The 18,970-nt window shown below is 44.9% G+C and overlaps 1 protein-coding gene across 2 annotated transcripts in view; it reads right to left on the bottom strand.

Moving 5' to 3' along the window:
* LOC112564290 (octopamine receptor beta-2R-like) overlaps nt 1-17,485 on the bottom strand; it is a 40,427-nt gene extending 22,942 nt beyond the window's left edge. For both annotated transcript variants that reach the window (XM_025238997.1, XM_025238998.1), the window contains exon 1: nt 12,774-17,485. In XM_025238997.1, the coding sequence (XP_025094782.1) occupies nt 14,655-15,863 (1,209 nt within the window). In that variant the 5' untranslated portion in view covers nt 15,864-17,485 and the 3' untranslated portion in view covers nt 12,774-14,654. The remainder of the gene's footprint in view (nt 1-12,773) is intronic.
* Nucleotides 17,486-18,970: the final 1,485 nt, after the last annotated feature.

The following is an 18,970-nucleotide window of genomic DNA, read 5'->3' as shown; positions in this document are numbered from 1 at the left end:
TGCGGTGAATCAATATGTCATACATCAGCAAGTTAAGGAACCCTTTGTGTTTATCTTTCAGAGATAAAAATGTCATGATACATTATTGACATACACACTTGATCTCGCCTTCAGTTCGTGTAGTGATTGCCTACCATACCGAGACCAACAGGTGCCCTGTAGTCAAGACAAAGGTGTGTGGTAGCCGCGACTGTACTAGTCACTAATTCTGAGTGAAATAGCTCTTAGATAATGAATTGGCCGTCCCGATATTCCTGCACGTGGCATGTATTGACTTCAGATAGTAAGGGTTAACTGGAAACATTCAATCAACGGAACAAACAGTTGACACATTTCAAACAACTACTGTCAATACAATCAGCATGTCCCTAACCTATCCTGGAGAAGTGAACCCTCTCTCTCTCTATATATATGAGTGTGTTCTACTCAACACCCATTTGAACCCTGAAAGTATCAGATACCTATCTGACCATTCTAACCAGGCACCAATCGTTATGATGCACCCCATCAATTTACAACAGGACATAAGATAAATAGTCCCGTCCAGTCTTGGATCGAATTTACACACGTGACTGTATATTTTTTTAATGTAAACCTGATCTTTTAACAGAGATTTTCTTGTCCCTCTGGCTCCAACATAATCCTGCTGCTCATACGACAGACAACTGCTTTTTCTTTTATCTTAAGAGCTTTCTGTGTGGATCTTTCAGATAGACCATATCATTATATCTCAGGTAAAATCTATTACTGTATAGGTCAACGAGGACAGTTGCCTTCAGAGCAAGTAGTAGTTCAAGGAGGAAAAAGGAAATGTTACCTGATTGAAGATATGTCATTCTCAGAAAACAGCTTATTTTCTCTCTGATTTGGTTTACTAAACAATACCGATATTGACCGCCAGCCAAGACGCTCAGTGGGTTCCATCGATTCAGCAAACTCTACAAGTAATGAGTCTTGGATCGGTTAAGGACATTCCTAAAATATTCCAGACGAAACAGAATCAAAAAGAGTCGCAGAAACAGAGACTATATTCATATTATCAAACACCCGCCGTGTGTTTGCTCTGCAACAGGAGGAAGGTTGGGCAAAGTTTGCACAGAAGGGCTGAAGCACACCTTGATGTCCATGACTGGCAACACCCTGCACAAAGACAGCACACACCGGGCCTGCAAATCTCTCGGCCTGTTTGCACACACCTTGTATTAAACACTGCACACAGCAGCTCCTGAAATATCATTCCTCCAGCTTCTGTTTTCTGGTAAGAAGCAAAATTGATAGAAACAATATACACATGTCAGCCCTCCCATCCTTCCTTCCATTGTGTTTTTTTGTCCTCATGTTGACTGAAGTAGAACGAAGGGATCCACTGTTTTCCGATTGTGAGTCACATGACTCATACACCTGAATGTGTGAGATGTGTTCTATCAAACTTCCTGTCTGAACTTGAAATGTCTACTTAAGCAGACATACATATGATACACATACATTTCGCTCTCCTCTGCTGGAATGAGATACGAATCGACAAAAAACACCTACATCGGTCGATTTTGTATGAAAAAAGAGAGAACAATATAGTTCATGCTGGTTATTTGTCATGATTACCTGGCGTTAGCCATTCAGGTGGTGCACTTAGCATAATTGTATGGTCCCCCTGACCTGTGGTCTAGCTGGCATCTGAACTCTCCCGGGGTTAGGTCATATATAATGTTTACATCCGGGTTTTCAACACATTAAGGTGTGCTAGCAAATACCGCTTTTACCTGCTAGCGTTTATGAGCATTAATGTATGCATGAAAAGGAGGAAAGCCCGTGAGCCCACCCATCACCGGTATTTGTACGAGCATCGCAGTCAGGCAAACAAACTAAACTGATGCAGCCAGCCAGCCAGTCGGTCAGACATTTGAATACTGCGGGGCTTTAGCACATGTTCTATTAATTCACTCGTCTTAGTTACAACCACTCCCAACAGCACAGAGAAACCATTATCATTCTCATGCCTGCTTATAGTGCACTGAGATCAGCCCATCCACTCAAACAGAGTCTGAGCTACAATCCACAAAAGCATCCTGGATGTTGAGAGATACAACAGGCAAAGGGATGTTGAAGGTGTTGCGTACGGCTGACAAAAGAGATGTATATGGAGGGAGAAGAAAGAAGACAAATTATGTTACTAGGATCTATGTTACAGAAGGCAATAGCGGTTTTTTTTTCTTTGTAAAAGTCTCCTTTTCTTGTTGAGTAAGACAGCAAACGACGAAATTGCCAGCTTAGAAGCTGGAGCAGGAGAGAAGGGCATTGGCAATGAGCGAAGATTGGTCTCTGTAAAAAATACAGTATAAAAAGATTGATAGGCACAGTCACGAAAACTCCTTGTAAATTGGCGATTATCACGAGCATAATAGTGTTTCCCTGTTTGTAAGAAAGAAGCAACTAAAAACATTTACTTGTACACATGGCGGCGCTTTCTTCAAGGGACGAGACCTTTGCTGACGCCAGTGTCTAACGAGGGGCCAATCAGCTTGCATTCAATACTCAATGGCTGTAATATGTTTCTTGTGATCACATCGTGCTGAACACGGCAAAGATAGACTACAAACGTTGGAATGTTGTTTGATGAAAATTGGTGCTGTTTTTTTAAAAAAAAGATTTCTTTACTGTATGTACATGTCACCAAAGTTTTTTGCAATAACAAAGCTGTGAAATAAGACAGATGAAAGTCTCCCGAAAGGTATCTGTGTAATGTTTTCTGAACCAATATTTCAAAATTAATAGGCATGATAGAAAAAAAAACGACACACACACCGTCTCCCTCTCTCTCACACAGACGACATAACATCTTTAATGCCAATGACTCATGTTCATCATGACATAAGGGAGATACAAACATAATACAAAAACATGTTCTGCAGCAGTCTACAGGCAAATAGACATTTTCATAGAATTGGAAGCTAAGAATAACATGGTCATTAGGCATATTCTCTTACCAAAGTCACGTGACTAATTAAAAAACCACAGCCACATCGGGAAAAGCTCTCGTCCGCTCTGCATCAATCTTCGTTAGCAGAAGATGAGCTGCGTACACGCTAACGAACAGTTAGCCCCCGCTAACAGGCGGTGATTGTGGCAACACACTGACATTCAGATGGCATCCTGCTGTTCATCCGGGTCTCTGGCTGTCTGATCCCTTCTCCTTGCGGTCCTTGCAGCCAGCCTGCCGGCTCTCTCTGTTCATTGGACGATGTTCACGGGACTGCGGTCCCACGCTTGTGTACTTTTGGTGATTTAAATTTGAGCGCAGGGAAAGAAGTAGACGCACAGACTTACTTATCAGTTTATTTACAGTGTAGGTACTCTGCAAACGTGTGCTCCTCTCCTCTGTTACCATGCGGTCTCGTTTACCAGACTCCCATCATACTGGTAGAGACTAAAGCTGTCCATGAGAGGTGAGGTTCAGCATACCAAGAAAGACATTTTCCGAAACACTGACTAAAATGGCGGATTCTGGGGATCGGTGCCTTTTGTAGACTGTATTAGAATGTTGATAGCACTAAGGTCTAAGCAGCGCATGGAAGTCAGTTACAGGAGATTGTGATATTCAGAACACAGTTCTCAAAAGGTCATCGCTACAACATCATTGGCAGAGCTTTTCTGTCCCCATCCCTACCCACGGTCATCATAATGTGTTTACAAGTCTTCGTGAGAACCTTGTTTTCATAACATCATCGTCAAAACACCATTGACCGTTAGACCACCAGACTATTCCGTTGGTAGCTAATCACTTTTAGTGAACAGAAGGAATTGCTTTTGACAAACAATAGTGATTAAAAAGGATGGCAGGTGGAGAAACGTGCCAGCACTCCGTGGAGAATGGAAGTGGAGGACAGGAGTTGATGCAGCTGATTACAGGACCAGTCCACGGCCAGGTGTGAAAGTCTTGTGCAAAGTACCCATACCCTCCTGTAGGGGGCAGGCCGTATTTATTAAACCCAGTTTCCAGCAAAACAAGATCTGATCATGGACATTTTCTACGAGGGTGATTCTAGATGGTCAGAGAGCGGAAAAAAGGGAGGACACTTGGCAAGTGTGTAATGCTTTGGAAGCAGTAACTCTCAAAATCAGTAGCCTGGAAGTATGGAAACCACGGTAGCATTGTTTAGAGAAAGCAAATCTTCATAGACAGATCCTGGAAGAAAGTTAAAACTGCGTGTTCACGAACATGTCCCAATGCAAGGTAAAACCTCGATTATATGAAACTTCAATTTGGATGTGAATCAAAGCATCTCTTCCAATACTTCTTTCAGAGACATAAAAACTGCTTCAACCTTCATTCATGCTCTGAGGTTGTGAGGTACACTCGGCTGTCTGGACAATAAAAAGGGAAAACTAGAACTAGCATTGATTTTGATTTCGGTGGTTGCCCCACAACAGCATATCTCAGTTGTGATTAAATACAAAAGTCAGACAAGGGAATTTTGCATGTATTCATTGAATTTACGTGAAGCGACGTAACACGTGACTCGCACTACGTTCTTCAAATACAAACCCACACACTACTTCACAGGCAATGAATTTGTGCCGCCATTTATTTCCGTTTTTAAAAGAAGAATAAAGAAATGTCGTCCTTCCTTCCTAACATGCCACAAGAGACAAGGAGCCTGCAGTGCTGCCACTACAGAAAGTGCAAGCCAGCAAAATATTCCACCTCCACCCGAGTTCAAATCAAGTCTGTGTGTATCTCAAACCATCATCTTTGCGTGATAAGACCGGAATGAGCTGCGCTCAGTCATAAACACAGCCTGGCCTGGTCAAACATGCATGGTGGTGGTGGGGAAGGCATCGACCCGCAATTTAGGAGAGAGCCTTGTGAGGGGGGGTGTGGGTCTGTAACCACCACTCCACCCCACCCTACCCCCCAGTGGCCTTGTTACAGGCACGTGACAGCACGACCTCTCCTTATCTACCTACCCCCGTTTCCTCCGTCCTTTTAAGAGGTCAGAGCAGAGAGCACCTCCCGAGCTTCGTACTTCAGACTGTAAATACCACTGTGAGACAGCTAGCATACACACGCGCACACACACACACATAAACATAAACTGAAAGGGCATTGTACCAACAGTGGCTTTGCACACGGAATGGATACAAGGCCTGGAGGCAAGGAGGATGTTCGTTGAGGATGTGGATTTAGCTGATGTCTGACAGGGAGACCTCTCCAGTACTTACGTGTGTACATACAGGACGATGGGAAATATATTTAATATCCATCATCAGCTGCCAGCCACACAGCCACGCATTGAGTTATCCACATACCCACCGATACTCACACCCACATGCACAAGAACATTAGAAAGTAAATATAAACAATCCAATACACGAGCATCATCCCCCTCCCAACACACACATAGAGGGTTAATACGGAAGCACGTGGACCTGCTTGGTTGAGATGTGCTACATCAATATGAAGATACTTCAGGAGTGTTCTAGTGTTCTAAGGAGGAGCATTTACAGGGCCTACCCGAGGCGTTTATGTCTGAGGTACAAATGTTTATCAGAATTTTTTCTGAAGTTTAGCAAAGCAAGCCGTTGAGTCGACAGCAGGCCGACCTGACAGACAATAAAGAGCAGGCGCTGCCACAGCAAGGAGGGCAGGAACAACAGGGATGGAAATAGTTCTGGGAGGAAAAGCCTGCTGTCAGCAGTAGACTGGCAAATGGGATTGGAGGGGTGGGGACATGGTTGGGGAGGGATACAGTGTATATGTGATGATTACTGAGGGAGGAAGTTTACCTTATTGACAGGAGGCAACCAAACTGTTGCCTTCGATGATGACAGTGTTTGCGCCAGGGACATGTCCTGCACGACAGAGCTGGTACTGAGAGGAAGACAAGAGTAGTTGTCGAGAATGAGAGAGAGAAACAACAGAAGTGGGTGGTATAAAAGCAATATTGGCGGATTCTACAGTAGAGAGACAGAAACATTGGCGGATTCTACAGTAGAGAGGAACCAATACCAAGAAAAGGACTGCCTTCTGTTTGGATGGAAAACAAATCAGTCGTTAATGATATTTGGATAAAAAATCCGGTATTTCAGTTTGCTATTTGGAAAGAAGAACAGCATGACTTAACAGCTAGATAAGTAAGCATCAAGAACCATAACTCTAGACAGCTTCGTCATGGTGGACATGGCCTTGTCCTTCGCCTCTCTTGTCCTGCTCCGCACCATTTGTCGCGCCTCCTGTCAAGGGTTGCCCTCGCCTCGGCGGTCCTGCCAGATTCCACGGAATTCATTTGCTTATATCTCCCACATATCCGTGTGTCACAGAAAAGTCTAACCTCATCGGCTATGCGTCAGAATTATATCTCAAGCAGCGACTGAAAGCTAATCGGCGTCAGAATCGCATCTCAAGCAGCGACAGAAGTTAAGGGATGTCATACATGTCGGCCACAACACCAGAGGGAACGTCAGATACACTCACGATGCAGTCGTGTACACCCGGCGATACGCCAGACAAACGTCAAATATACCCGGCATGCAATCTTATACACCCAGTGACATGACATGTAAACGTCAGATAAACACATAATAGAATCGTACGCAGTGGTACGTCAGATAAATGGATAACATGTTTATATTATACGATACGCCAAGAGAATTTTAGATAAACCTGTACTGTAATCGAAAGTGTCAAATAAACCTGTAATGGAGTCTAGTCGGCCAACTGGACGTCAAATAAACTAATAATGTAACTATATACACTCAATGAGAAGCTAGTGGACAGTCAGACCAACCTACAATGCACATACCACGGCGATTACCTCGATCGGAAATAAATTTATTTGGGTTTACTCTGAGAAACTGACGTTGTGCCTGGCCGTGCTTGTCTCCCCACAATGGCCGACTATAAACATGATGTTTATTTGGCGTGTTGACAGGTCCGGCAGACGAGCAGCTCTTATCAACGTTGTGGCTGTCCCCGATGGCGGCGGGCAATTTCTGATCTCCACGGGGGGACATCAAGACAAAGGCAAAAGCTGTAAAACCTAATAATTATTATCGCATTCTTCACCGAAACAAATTAATCCCGATTGTCGTTATTTTTCACCGTTAGGACGAGGTGATGGGATTGTGTGAAAGTGTGTCAAGAGGTAGTCAAGGCATTCAATGAAAGAAACCGTGTAATGGGATACAACGTGAACAAATAAACACATTAAATATTTACAACTTTTCTCAGGTAAAGCATCGAGAAAACCATATGTACGAGTGCTCAAGCTATTTAGCTACACCTCTGTATCGAGTGATCAACTATTTAGCTACACCTCCAACCTGCACACCCCCATACTATCGTAAGGCGTATATCATATTACAAGTTTCTAAAAATAATGCAATACAACAATGCAACCGTAACTTAAAAAAGAAAAGGATGTAAGACACAAAAAGTCTCGTCATAGAATATCATCTAATTATCTACACATGTGTCAGCATGTCTGTCTCTAACTGCCATTGCCACCACAGGCCAAACTTAAAACTAAATGCCAGCAAAACTTAATCGTGGATCATTTCGCAATAGATGAGATAAACACTTGAATATTCAATCTGCATAAAACACAACTTTGCACTCTAGCTCTGTTCCCTGACATTCTATTTACTCATGTCATCATGGCGGCTTTCATTGCAGGCAGGGATAAGTCGCCTCTCGGTGATCATCTAGCTTTCTCTTTGCAGTTCAAAGTTTAAAAACGGTGACTGAATTCTTAAAGAGTCTGATTAATTCAATTTTTGTTATTCTAAAGAATGGAGCAAATTTCTTAAAGCCTGTGATTAATTCAGTCTTGTTATTCTGTGAAGATGACAAACTTTTCAATGTCCTCTTCCGCAACGGGAGATCTTGAAGATCGTGTTTAATCTGGAGAGGAGCATGATGATAAGAGTTATGTGCACAAGAATTTCTTCAGTTTCACGAAGAGCAATTGCCATTTTTTAAAGTTTTCAGCGGGATCTTTTGAAGAGCATTTTAAATAAGGAACCTTCAGACAAGTCAACAAATGTGGCTCCGTCAGCAAAGAGACCGAGTATCTCACTAAATTATTGATATGCCTGCATTTGCTTCAGCCTTCTTTTTTCCCACCTTTATTGTAACAGGCTGCTCTTTAGTCTTTTTTAGCCTTTCTTTCTTTCTTCTTTTTATTTATTTTTCATTTAATTTGCTTGGTCTTGTTTTTTTATTTAAATGTGGAAAGCAGCAAGTATAATTACAACTACAAAATTACAGATTGGATTCATTTTTAAATGAGAGCTGATGAACAAAAGAAGTGACAATGTTCCTGGTTTCTGTACAGGATTCATCATTATTCCCTCAATTCCAGTTTGGGTGGCGGTTGCAAGCAAGAAGACTGTAACAGTGGCATGGCATGGAGAGAGGCAAGACCTCGATCAATCCAGAAGCGGCTTCACATCAGTTCAATGCCCGGCGTCTGACGCCACGACGTCAGCCAGTGGGTTTGTGACGTCATCATCGTCTGACGCTGTCATCGCGCCATGTAACGGTCAGTTAGCGCCCGTTTCTCGGACTGACGGTTTGTCCACTTGTTCCGACCACGTGACAGCCTCGAGCGTTTACTCAACGTCAGGTCCACAAATGAGTTTACGACAACCGTCAGACGTTCACCGCGTGTCACGTGGTTTGCTCGCCAGCGCTCGCTTCTTCAGCCACGAAATGTGAGTCGGTCAACAGACGCCGAAACTTTCAGTCCTTAAACTGGGTTTCCTTTGTAATTAGTAGCACACAGACATTAAGGGGCAGCGCAGGAATGCGTTTCTCCTTTATGTCTTGGCAACTTTTTTTCCGCGCGACCTTTGACCCTTCACATGGCGTCCTGGCAGTGTTTTGCCGGCGCGTGAGTTTGTGTACACGACCTGTGGACAAATAGCATTCGGCTACTTCGCCAGCAGGCGTCAAGCAAGTGCCGGGAGGTGCACAAAGATGTCAGTCAAAGACGACAGACACGCAAAGCAAATGTGTTTGACGAGGAGCAACAAGAAAACTTTATCGCAAAACTTAATTTGTTTGTGCAATCAACTGCAGATTAAAATCTCGATGTATTTGCTGTGGATGTCTTTAGAGAAGGGGAGTGACAACGTCTTCAACAGCTCCATGGAGGAGCATCCTTAACCGTAGGGAACATTTGAGCAAGTTTGGCAAAGTTTGCACACGATGATGGCATCAAAACCTGGCAACATTTTGTCCGGCATTTAATCATGTTTGTCTGATTAAACAACAGCTTGACTGCCCAAGGTGTGCAATGTCGCCAACGGTTCTTCATTTTTTTTGGTTTAAACTTTTAAGAACGAGGAGTGACTTTCGACATTTTAAATCAGTGAAGTTTATAAAAGTGATTTTAAATCACTCGTGCTTTGCAATATTGTAAAGACTTTTTCTGCTTTTCATCTTTCTTGGCCTTTACTTGAAGCTGATTATTTGCAACATCCACCTGCTTGCTTGACACTGCTCTGATGTTGTGTAATGTCTACCCAGGGTGCCTGATACTAAATCTCTGTACATGTGTAATCTACACCATGGCAAAAACTAAACCAGAGAAGTTGAGCCTTCGGTATGTTCTTGAACGACGAGAAATAATTTTTTTTGTCTAACCTTTACGGTACTTTTAAAACCTTGTGTCACAGAGATTTTTCCCGATGATCACATGATACTGTTTCGCAATGTCTCGATGAATAACCGCTGTCCTCACGAGAACATGAAGAGGTTTACAGTTACAACCTGTCAGCTGACATCATAGACTTAACCTGCTCTTCACTGTGATACATGTGGGTTTGTATTTCCAGGGAGCAGGGATCTTATATTTCCAAGGAATAGGGTTCTTATATTTCCAGGGAAGGAAGTTCTTCACTCAAGTTGTGGGAGATAGTCTCTAGTATTGAGCTCAGAGTAGTGGTGAAAAACAACACTTGAGGACTTTCAGCATGGTCAGCGAGTATCGACTAAATGTCCTCGTGATGGAAAAGGAAAAGAAAAACAGTGTTTTAGTTGAAAGTCAAAGGTCACAATGGACAAACTGTGAGAGTTTCTACAGTAGTACAGACACTCTTGCCCACAGACAGCGTGACTACTGAGCTGACTGCTGAGACAGAATAAATCAGTTCTAACCAACGGTTTATACCTTAGAAACATAATAGTTGATGAATTATATACATTAGCAAACAGGAAGGATTTAAAATGAATCGACATTAAAAGTGTTCAGAATTCATTAAAAATGAGTATAACATAATATCACACATTATCAGATGTTCAGCAATAACAGTTTTGTAGAATATGGAAAACAATAAGACGAACCGTCAGGTAACTGCAGATACACAGAAAAACATGCAAACAAACAGGTAAATAAACAGGTTCGCAAGCAGTCAGGTTAAATGGCGAGCGGTCCGTAATTCCTGAAGCTAATGTAAGTCGTCTTCCACGATAAACTAATGACGAGCATCTTATCGCTGTCGTTATCAAGTGACGATGTCCAGACTCCGCGGATGTTGCATTACCCTTGGACCCTAGTTATCAATGAGTGGCAAAGATGCCCTGGAGTAAAGTCTCGTCAAAACCGAGGGACCTGGACAGGGAGTCGTAACTACCAAGACAAAATGTGTTTCCTGGACTTCTGGATTTTGCCCACGAGAAACGACTTACTTTTGCTTCATGAACACAGAACCCGACAGGTATCAACAACAACAACAACAACAACAACAACAACAACAACAACAACAACAACAACAACACAACAACAACAACAACAACAACAAAGATCGATGGATAGAAGAGAGCAGGAGAGACGGGGATTGTCATGGAGATGAATTTCACAAATTTCATAAATTTCATACTTTTATAGAAATGAGTTCCACCCAGAAATCAACATCATATCCGACTCACAGACCTGCACTGGCTGCCATCACCAACACAATAAGCCGGGGCATTGTCAACCTTAGGCAATTACGCAGGGAGCACTGACACAAGCCGCGTGCGGTGCTGGGAAACATTAGTTTGGGTGAAGTGTGTCCGACACGACTGGCTTCTCTAAGCAGACTTCTTTATCTCAGATTTCTGTTATTCCTTTTAGCATCAGTTCCTTTGAGATCGATTGCCTTTTTCTCCAGGTAAATAGGCCTATTGAGTGGGAAATGAAGAGCATGGGAGTTAATTTAGTCACTTGCCAAAGAATTTAAACAGCAGTCAGGATCGAAGAGGACGATATCTGATAAAGGGAGACGATGCCTCACAGTTTTGACAGAGGGAAAACAAAGTTCCTCCTGGTTCAATCGTAAAGAACAGTTATCGATGTCGTCTATTGAAGTGTTTGCTCTACTTCCTAGGAATGTTTGCTGAAAGAACACTTTCCCTTTGTAATCTGGAAACTTTCTTTGTTTTCCTTTTCAAAGTTACACGCTTCGCAATGAGGCAAGATGAGAGCGGGACAACTGGACACATTACATCCTGTAACTTTTATGTCGGTTATGTTGTTACTACATCCTGTACATGTGTTTGTAACACGTATTGTAATGACAGGCAACAAGACACAGCAAGTAGGACGTGTATCATTGAAAATCCTCTCCTGACCACCTCAATTATCTTAACCGTCATCATAAGGATTTCAGACACAATAGTTTTTAATATAACTATCTTTTATTCGAGGTTATTTCCCACACACCTAGTATTTCAGGAACGTCTGGCACGCGCCACACCTACAAAATCCTTCTTTTCCAGTTTATATATATGTACTCAGCTTAACAAAAGTCTCCCCAAGCTTTTCACCTGCAGAATGAAGCGATGAATGTCAGTGACTCCTAAAGCAAACACTGGGTGCAAAGCTAGTCTGCGTGTTTGTTGGGTGACGAATGGTCTGTCCCCGATGTGTGGGTCTCATTGCTACAAGACGTTGGAAGAAAAGGCAGTGGACTGTTGCAGATGACCCTGCACACCGCCAGTGTTGACTTTGCTGTGTTGACATTGCGAGTACGACTCTAGTCTAGCCCCCGGTAAGCCTCCAAAAGGAAATTATTCGCTAAAACATTTTTTCTCGATTTTTTTTTTCGCTGGGTTATTTTTGTCTGGAAGGTTCATCGCCATGTGGCAAATGTCAAGGTTTTAGGGTCTTATACTCTTAAAATCATTAGGACTGCCCATAATAAGAAAAAGTCAATCATTGGAGACGAGATTGAATTCAATGTCTATGTCCTTCAACCTCCATCATTTATATATAAAGATTATGAAATGTATGAATAATAATAAAAAAAACTTCAAGTAGCTGTTATCAGACTGTAGTTGGGGAGTAGACGAGATTTTCACACTCACACACAAATCACTCCCACAAAAGAATTCTTTAAGAGCTATGTGACTAAATGCAATGACTTTGAGAAGTAGTACATTCTCCGACCCAATGTTTACACAAGAAGCCCAACCACTCCATTACAGTTTTAGCAACCCTTCCCCCCACCATTCAAATCATTGTGCACATTGACCAATTAACCCAGTGAGCACCAAACTGACCCTCGACATCATCTAAAAATTACTCTGAAAAAAAACCTCTTTCTTCCGTCCGCGTGCAGTTCATCTTCTCGGCAAATTGAAATATAAAGCCGCTACACATATTAATTTGCAGAATAAAAACTAGTTCTCGCGCAGCTGGGATCCCACAAAGGGCTCATGTCAATTTTTGTAATTCTCTGAGGTTCAAACGCTTGCACGCTAAAGCAAACACAGGAGGAAATGTACTTACCTGACAGGTAATAAGATCTTTGTTTGCGGTCGATCCCTGAAATGACGAAATCCTTCTCCTGGGAACACAGGTGAGCTAAACCAGCTGTCAGGAGGCTTTTGGACAATCCAGTCGTGACTCCTCTGTACTCTCCCCCAACCCCACAACCTGTCCTCTCCTCAATAAGCTCTACTCCCTGGATTTCGACAAACAACAATAAGCATGCTCATCAACAAGAGATGGTTTTAATTATCACAGCAGACATAATATCAATTATGCATTTTCTCCAAATGGCCAGAGAGAGAGCACTCCATGAGTCGCATCCTCCAGTAAGTTTTTTTTTTCATGGAAAGTGTTGGTTGTGTATTATTCATGTACACAATTGTCATCGGTGACAGAAAAAGGACAAAAAAAAAAATGCGCTAAGTTCTGACAACTACCAACAATAATTTTTTCCCCATACTTGCTCTCTTTGCGTGAGAATAATTTGTAAACTCGTCTAACCAAAATCCACCGGTTTCCAGCTTCCCTGCAGGCTTCAAAGAATTAAATGCCGAGAGTAATTACTATGACACTTTGCATCGTTTGTGCCACTCGCTAATCGCTGAACTCTGACCTTTGCGGGGCGCGACTGTTTCGGAAATAAGGACTTGCTAAGTGCGAACAAACTGGCATTCTGCCGTCAACATGTTACTGGGCTCGGCCACATTGCCGAGCTAATTATGTTAAAAGTAGATTCATCCCTCCGCGCTCTGGGGTCTGTAGCAACTGACAGATAGAAGCGCATGAATAAAAAGTAGACATCTTTTCTGGTCACGGAATTGCAGGATGGCATGGAAATTTGCTGCTGGAGAGGTGCTGGCGATTGTATCAAGCAGCTGAGCACAGATGGCCATGGAATAGTCGTGGAGTTGTGGAGGTCCAGCAGTCGTCGTGTGGCAGTTACCCGGACATTGGGGAGGGTGAGCTCCTAACCGTGGCTTATTAGCTTTTCTCGTGTTTGTGCTCGCGCCTCTGAAATTAGTTTGGAAGCATCCAGCAGAACTGCCTGCAGCAAAAACTGCTTGTCACACTCAGATAATTCAAGGCAGACACTAATTCTGCCTGGCTGGAGGAGAAATTGGCTTCAGTGAGCGATTTTGCAGACATAAGTACACCTAAGTCAATAATATCTGCTTGACTCGCGAGAAGAGGTTAGCATAACAGATTATCTTTTGATCTTTGAAGAATTTTGAGATTTTTTCTTTCTACCTAGTTGACAGTTAGACACTGGAAATGACAAGGGAATGGTAAAGAGAAAGGAAGGACAGCAAACCAGATAAAAAGATCTGGAGATGGTAGGGGGTAGGAGGGAAGAGAAAAAGATGAAAAGCATCGTCAGATGTTCGTCGGTGTTTACCGATGATCCTCTCCGACGATCTCACCTCTGGTGTGACATCAGTAGTGTACACAAAGGGCTTTTTAAGCCTGGGTGAGCTTTGCTCATTTCTCGATCAAAGACCGAGACGTATCGAGAGCAATCACCCCACTTCCCAACCCGTTGGTCTCCTGCTCCGAGCCCGATGGTTGGGTGTGAAACGACAGACCAGGCACAAACCTGTGGGTCGACACACCACTGGATTCTCTCACAAGAAAACATCAAACGCTCGCCACCAAACCAGTGAAACGGAAAGATTCTGGCAATGATGCCAAGATGGGAGGTGGAAGGCGGGGATGGAGAAGACAGCAGCGCAGCTCCCTGTCCGGGTTTGCGATAAAACTTGGACATTTTCACCGGACAGTCTAATGACTGATTTCTTTAAATAAACAGCTCTTGTGTTAGCCTTGTCCTCTGATAGTATTATCTCCTTTTCCCTCACTGCAACGACGCACGGATTTGCTGTTGTTGTTGTTGCTGTTTTCTCACTGACGCACATTACAAGAGCTGTTGGACATCCGTACATTGGTGTTGGCCGAGTCGCGGTGTTCGGAGTACGCCGTGTTGAGGGCGCGGGTGGTGGGATCCGCACCGCCCTCGCACGGCATCTTATCTATCCGCAGCAGCTTTTTGAAGGCGGTCCGGAAGTCGCGGTTGAAGTAGGCGTAGATGATGGGGTTGAGGCTGGAGTTGAAGTAGCCGATCCAGAAGAGCATAGACCCCACGACGGGCGGGTAAGGACAGGCGTCGCCGCACATGGTGGTGATGACGTACCACAGGAAGAAGGGCAAGAAGCAGAGGATGAAGGCGCCCATGATGATGCCCAGCGTCTTGGCAGCCTTGTGCTCGCGCCGCATCCGCTTGCGTTCCGACCTTTGCACCTCCCCATCCGCCAGCATGCCATTGGTCTGCGAGGCCAACGCGCTGCGCTCGTGAGCGGCGTGCGAGTACTGCATGTACATGGCGTTGGACTGGACAAACTTCTCCTGCTTGCGGGCTTCCACAAAGATCTTGGCGTAGACGAAGACCATGATGGCGCAGGGTATCCAGAACGAGACGCTGGACGATACTCCCGCGTAGACCTTGTTGACGATGAAGACGCAAGAGTGCGGGTGGGTCTCCAGCTGCTGAAAGTGCTGTCGGGTGGTGTACAGCTGCGAGTACACGGGTATATAGGAGATGAGGATGGAGGCCACCCACGTCACCGTCAGCATGACCGCCACCCGCGTTCGCGTCATCTTGATCTCGTATTTGAGCGGGTGGAGGATGGCGATGTAGCGGTCCATGGAGATGCAGCACAGGTGCAGGATGGAGGCTGTGGAGAAGAGGACGTCGTTGGCGTTGAAGAAGTCGCACATGGTGCGACCGAAGACCCACTTGCCGCTCAGCTCCATGCTGGCGTTGAAGGGCATGACGAGGATGGCGACGAGGAGGTCCGCGAAGGCCAACGAGACGACGAAGTAGTTGGTGATGACAGCTCGCAGCCGCTCGAACTTCTTGACGCTGGCTATGACCAGCAGGTTGCCGAAGACGGCGCCCACCATGATGAGGGTCATCACCAACCCTTTTACCACCAGCAACACCGCCGACACGGACGCTGCGTCGGGGTCGTCGTCTTCTTCGTCGGCATCTCGCCCATTGAAGCTGGCGTTGGTCCGCAGACTGAAGTTGAACGTGTCGCCTACATCGATCATGTCAGCGTCCTCTCAGAACTCCTTGTGGCGGCCAGAGAACGGACTGTGCCCAGCCGCGAATGTCCTGCTCTGTTTACAATGTCCCAGGTCACAGGTCATAGGTCACGTTAAACCACCGGTTTCTCTGTAGGCTGGAAAAAATATATCGTCACCAACCTGCACTAACCTTTTGATTAACCTGCAATTAAAGATATTCGCTAAAGATTTTAGCTTAGTGCGTGACATCATCACGAGTACAACCACAGATGATCGATGCTGTAGTTGGAAGTCTTGTGTTCCGAGGACACGTGCACAGAATAATCCTCATGACAAGACCATGTTGACAGTAGGAGTGTCGCTTCGTACATTCAAACTTTGCGTGACACGACATTCCTGGTGAGCACACTCGGGAAGTATATCATTTTTAAAACCGAGCTTTCCAACGGGAAAATGAACTTGACCTCAAAACACATCACGCGACGAGAAAAGTTGCAGAAGTTTCTAATGGAATGAGCACAGACAACACTCGGTGGTGAAAATAACAAGAGGTTCCGATGCTAATCCAGGGTTAGAGCTGTTAAGGTGGAGACGTGCTGCTGGCCCCAGGACATTGTAGTAGGTTGGTTCTGAACTTGTCATCGGCTGGGACCAACAGCTGTAGCATCACTGGAGGTTAGTCGCTGTGAGAAGACAGGCGGAGACGAGGGTCAGGCCAAGCACGAGCAGGCTAATCACCACACACCGTCCACGTGCCGCCAGGCAGAACCTGTTTGGTGTCAGCACCATCGGAGCACGGAGAGAGAAGGAAAGAGCGAGCGACACGCTGCCAGCCAAGATCAGAACGACGAAGGCTCGCCACGCTTTTTATCCGGGGCTAGTTTAGCGATCATGTGACCAGACTTTGTCTGGAGGTCCGGTCGTGTCACAAAGTTCGTTCGGCGATGTCGCTCCCTTTTCCCCACCCCTCCCTTCTTGCATCCCCCGGTAACATCCAAGTTTTGGAGGAAGGGGGGGTTGTCGTTGATGGATGGATGGTGTAGGAGTTTTGGGGGGTAACCGTCCAGCCGTGATTGCACGCCACTCTTAATCAAGGGGAGAGCACTAATCGCGCCTGGCTCAGCCCAACTTCCACCTCCCACCCCTACCTTCTTGACAGATCTCGTTAGCAGCCGCTGCAAGCGTTCACCTTTCGGGACTGGCCGCAGCCGAGCGAGGAAACTGGTTTAGCAGCTCGTTTGCCCATTATCCGAAGGGGAGGATCGGATCCGAACTGTTTCCGTTCATGGTATAGCATCCTCCAAACCCGTTCCCCCTTTCTTGCTATCTCTTGTCTCCCTGCTACCTCCTGTCTCCCGTCACTGGCTGTCTACTGGTTTGCTGGCTCGCAACGACTGCTGCTACATTGGTCGTCGGCTTACTGGCGGAGAGACGGTGTAGGAGGAGAGATGGTGGGGGTTGTGGGTGGACGGGGGACCTCTTCCATTGAGGTTGGAGCCACCGGCGCGCTCCTTCCTTCTTTTGTTGTCCTGCCCCGCCGTCGGCACGTGGTCCCGCCTGCACACTGCGCGCGCAACTTTCATAGTATTGAGATGTGGGCCCACCCTGGCCCGCTGTGAGCGTGCGGCGCCACCCGCCATGTGCTACCCGCGGCCCTCGCGCCACCGCCACGCGTCACGTGTGTCGAATAAAAATATAGATACCTGTCTCATCACCAATGTGGGACGCAAATGAAGCCAAAAATACTAAAACCTGGATTTTTTTTATTTGTTTACCGTAGTTAACACCACTGTGGCCTGGACACAAACTGCATGTCCGTCGTTGCTGCCTCACACCTACATCAAGGTCCTGAATACACAATTAATACTTCGTTCAGATTATGTTGGTTTTTTTTTCTGCAGGGAGATCGTAGACACCACTCAAAAATAAAGATCATCAGGAATGAGTTTTAAAAAATAAAATTTGTAGGCGTGTGTTTAATTTTCCACAGAAAATGGAGGATTGGTTGTTTTCATTTTGAGACTTTTTGTATGCCCAGTGTTAACAAGAAATATACTTTTGGTCTAAAACCTCAAATACCCAAGCGCACGCACGAACACAATCTTTTTTTTTTCTCTCTTCACTCTTATAGAAACACAAACCATGCGTGACATGAACTGTAATACTTGTGGTTGAATTTTTTTTCAATGAACACTATCATATACTTGTAGAAGGTCTTTCTATCAGACTGTATAGTAAACTAAGTAGGACACGTGAGTCATGCAGGGAGATACATGTACAGGCTTTTTATAGTTTGCTCTTCACAGACAGAAGGCAGGTACCTGCCTCGCTCCGATAACCTTTACAGAGTGTTCACTACTGCCAGCAATTTGCTCTGATCCCTTGCATCACACAACTGGTCCTGTTGGTGTAATGTCTATCATGGAGTGGGCGTACAGACAACACTATCAGTAGACAGCAATAATGCTGTTCTGTTCCTTAATAATTAATTCCTTGGAATTCTCAAACATGAAAAATGGTCGGACGTGACGAACGCGCGGTATTCACGGTGCTGGACGTAATGAACACGTAATGTACGTGAGGTATTCAACGTGATGGACACATAGCATGCATAGAATGTTCGACATGATGGCTCACGACAATATTTGTAAGAACAAAACAACTGCTCAAGTGCTGCAATTTCTGCGATTAGCGTATAAAAGATACGACATCGATATCAGCAACGGCGACGATGATGATGACGAAAACAACGAGAAGATTCAGTGACTAACCTATTATCGTTATCGTCCAATCTCTAGAAAGAGTTTAAAGTTTGCTTATGTCTGTCTATCTGTGCATGATATAGGGACACGAACGTTAGCCAAAGATAAGGCAACGTGGCCAAGTCGTTTCTGAAAGCACTCCCATTACTAAGACCCTCACAAACGTCTCGCAAAATTGTTTACCTATAGGTTCTTGTTCCTACCGCCGAGAACATTCCAGTCCTCTCGTCCTCTCAACTATTGCCAGCCCGCCAGCGGACCGCCCGCTGCAACTCATCATGGACCCCATAATGGCTCCACTCGAGAGCCACACTTGTAGACAACTACTCTGTGGTCGCACGTGAGAGATGGAACTCAGGCCCCACGTAT

The sequence above is a fragment of the Pomacea canaliculata genome, linkage group LG5 (genome assembly GCF_003073045.1).
Source record: "Pomacea canaliculata isolate SZHN2017 linkage group LG5, ASM307304v1, whole genome shotgun sequence".
In the NCBI taxonomy this organism is placed as follows: Eukaryota; Metazoa; Mollusca; class Gastropoda; order Architaenioglossa; family Ampullariidae; genus Pomacea; species Pomacea canaliculata.
Note: the sequence above shows the minus strand (reverse complement) of the source record. Positions and strands in the feature narration are given on the sequence as shown.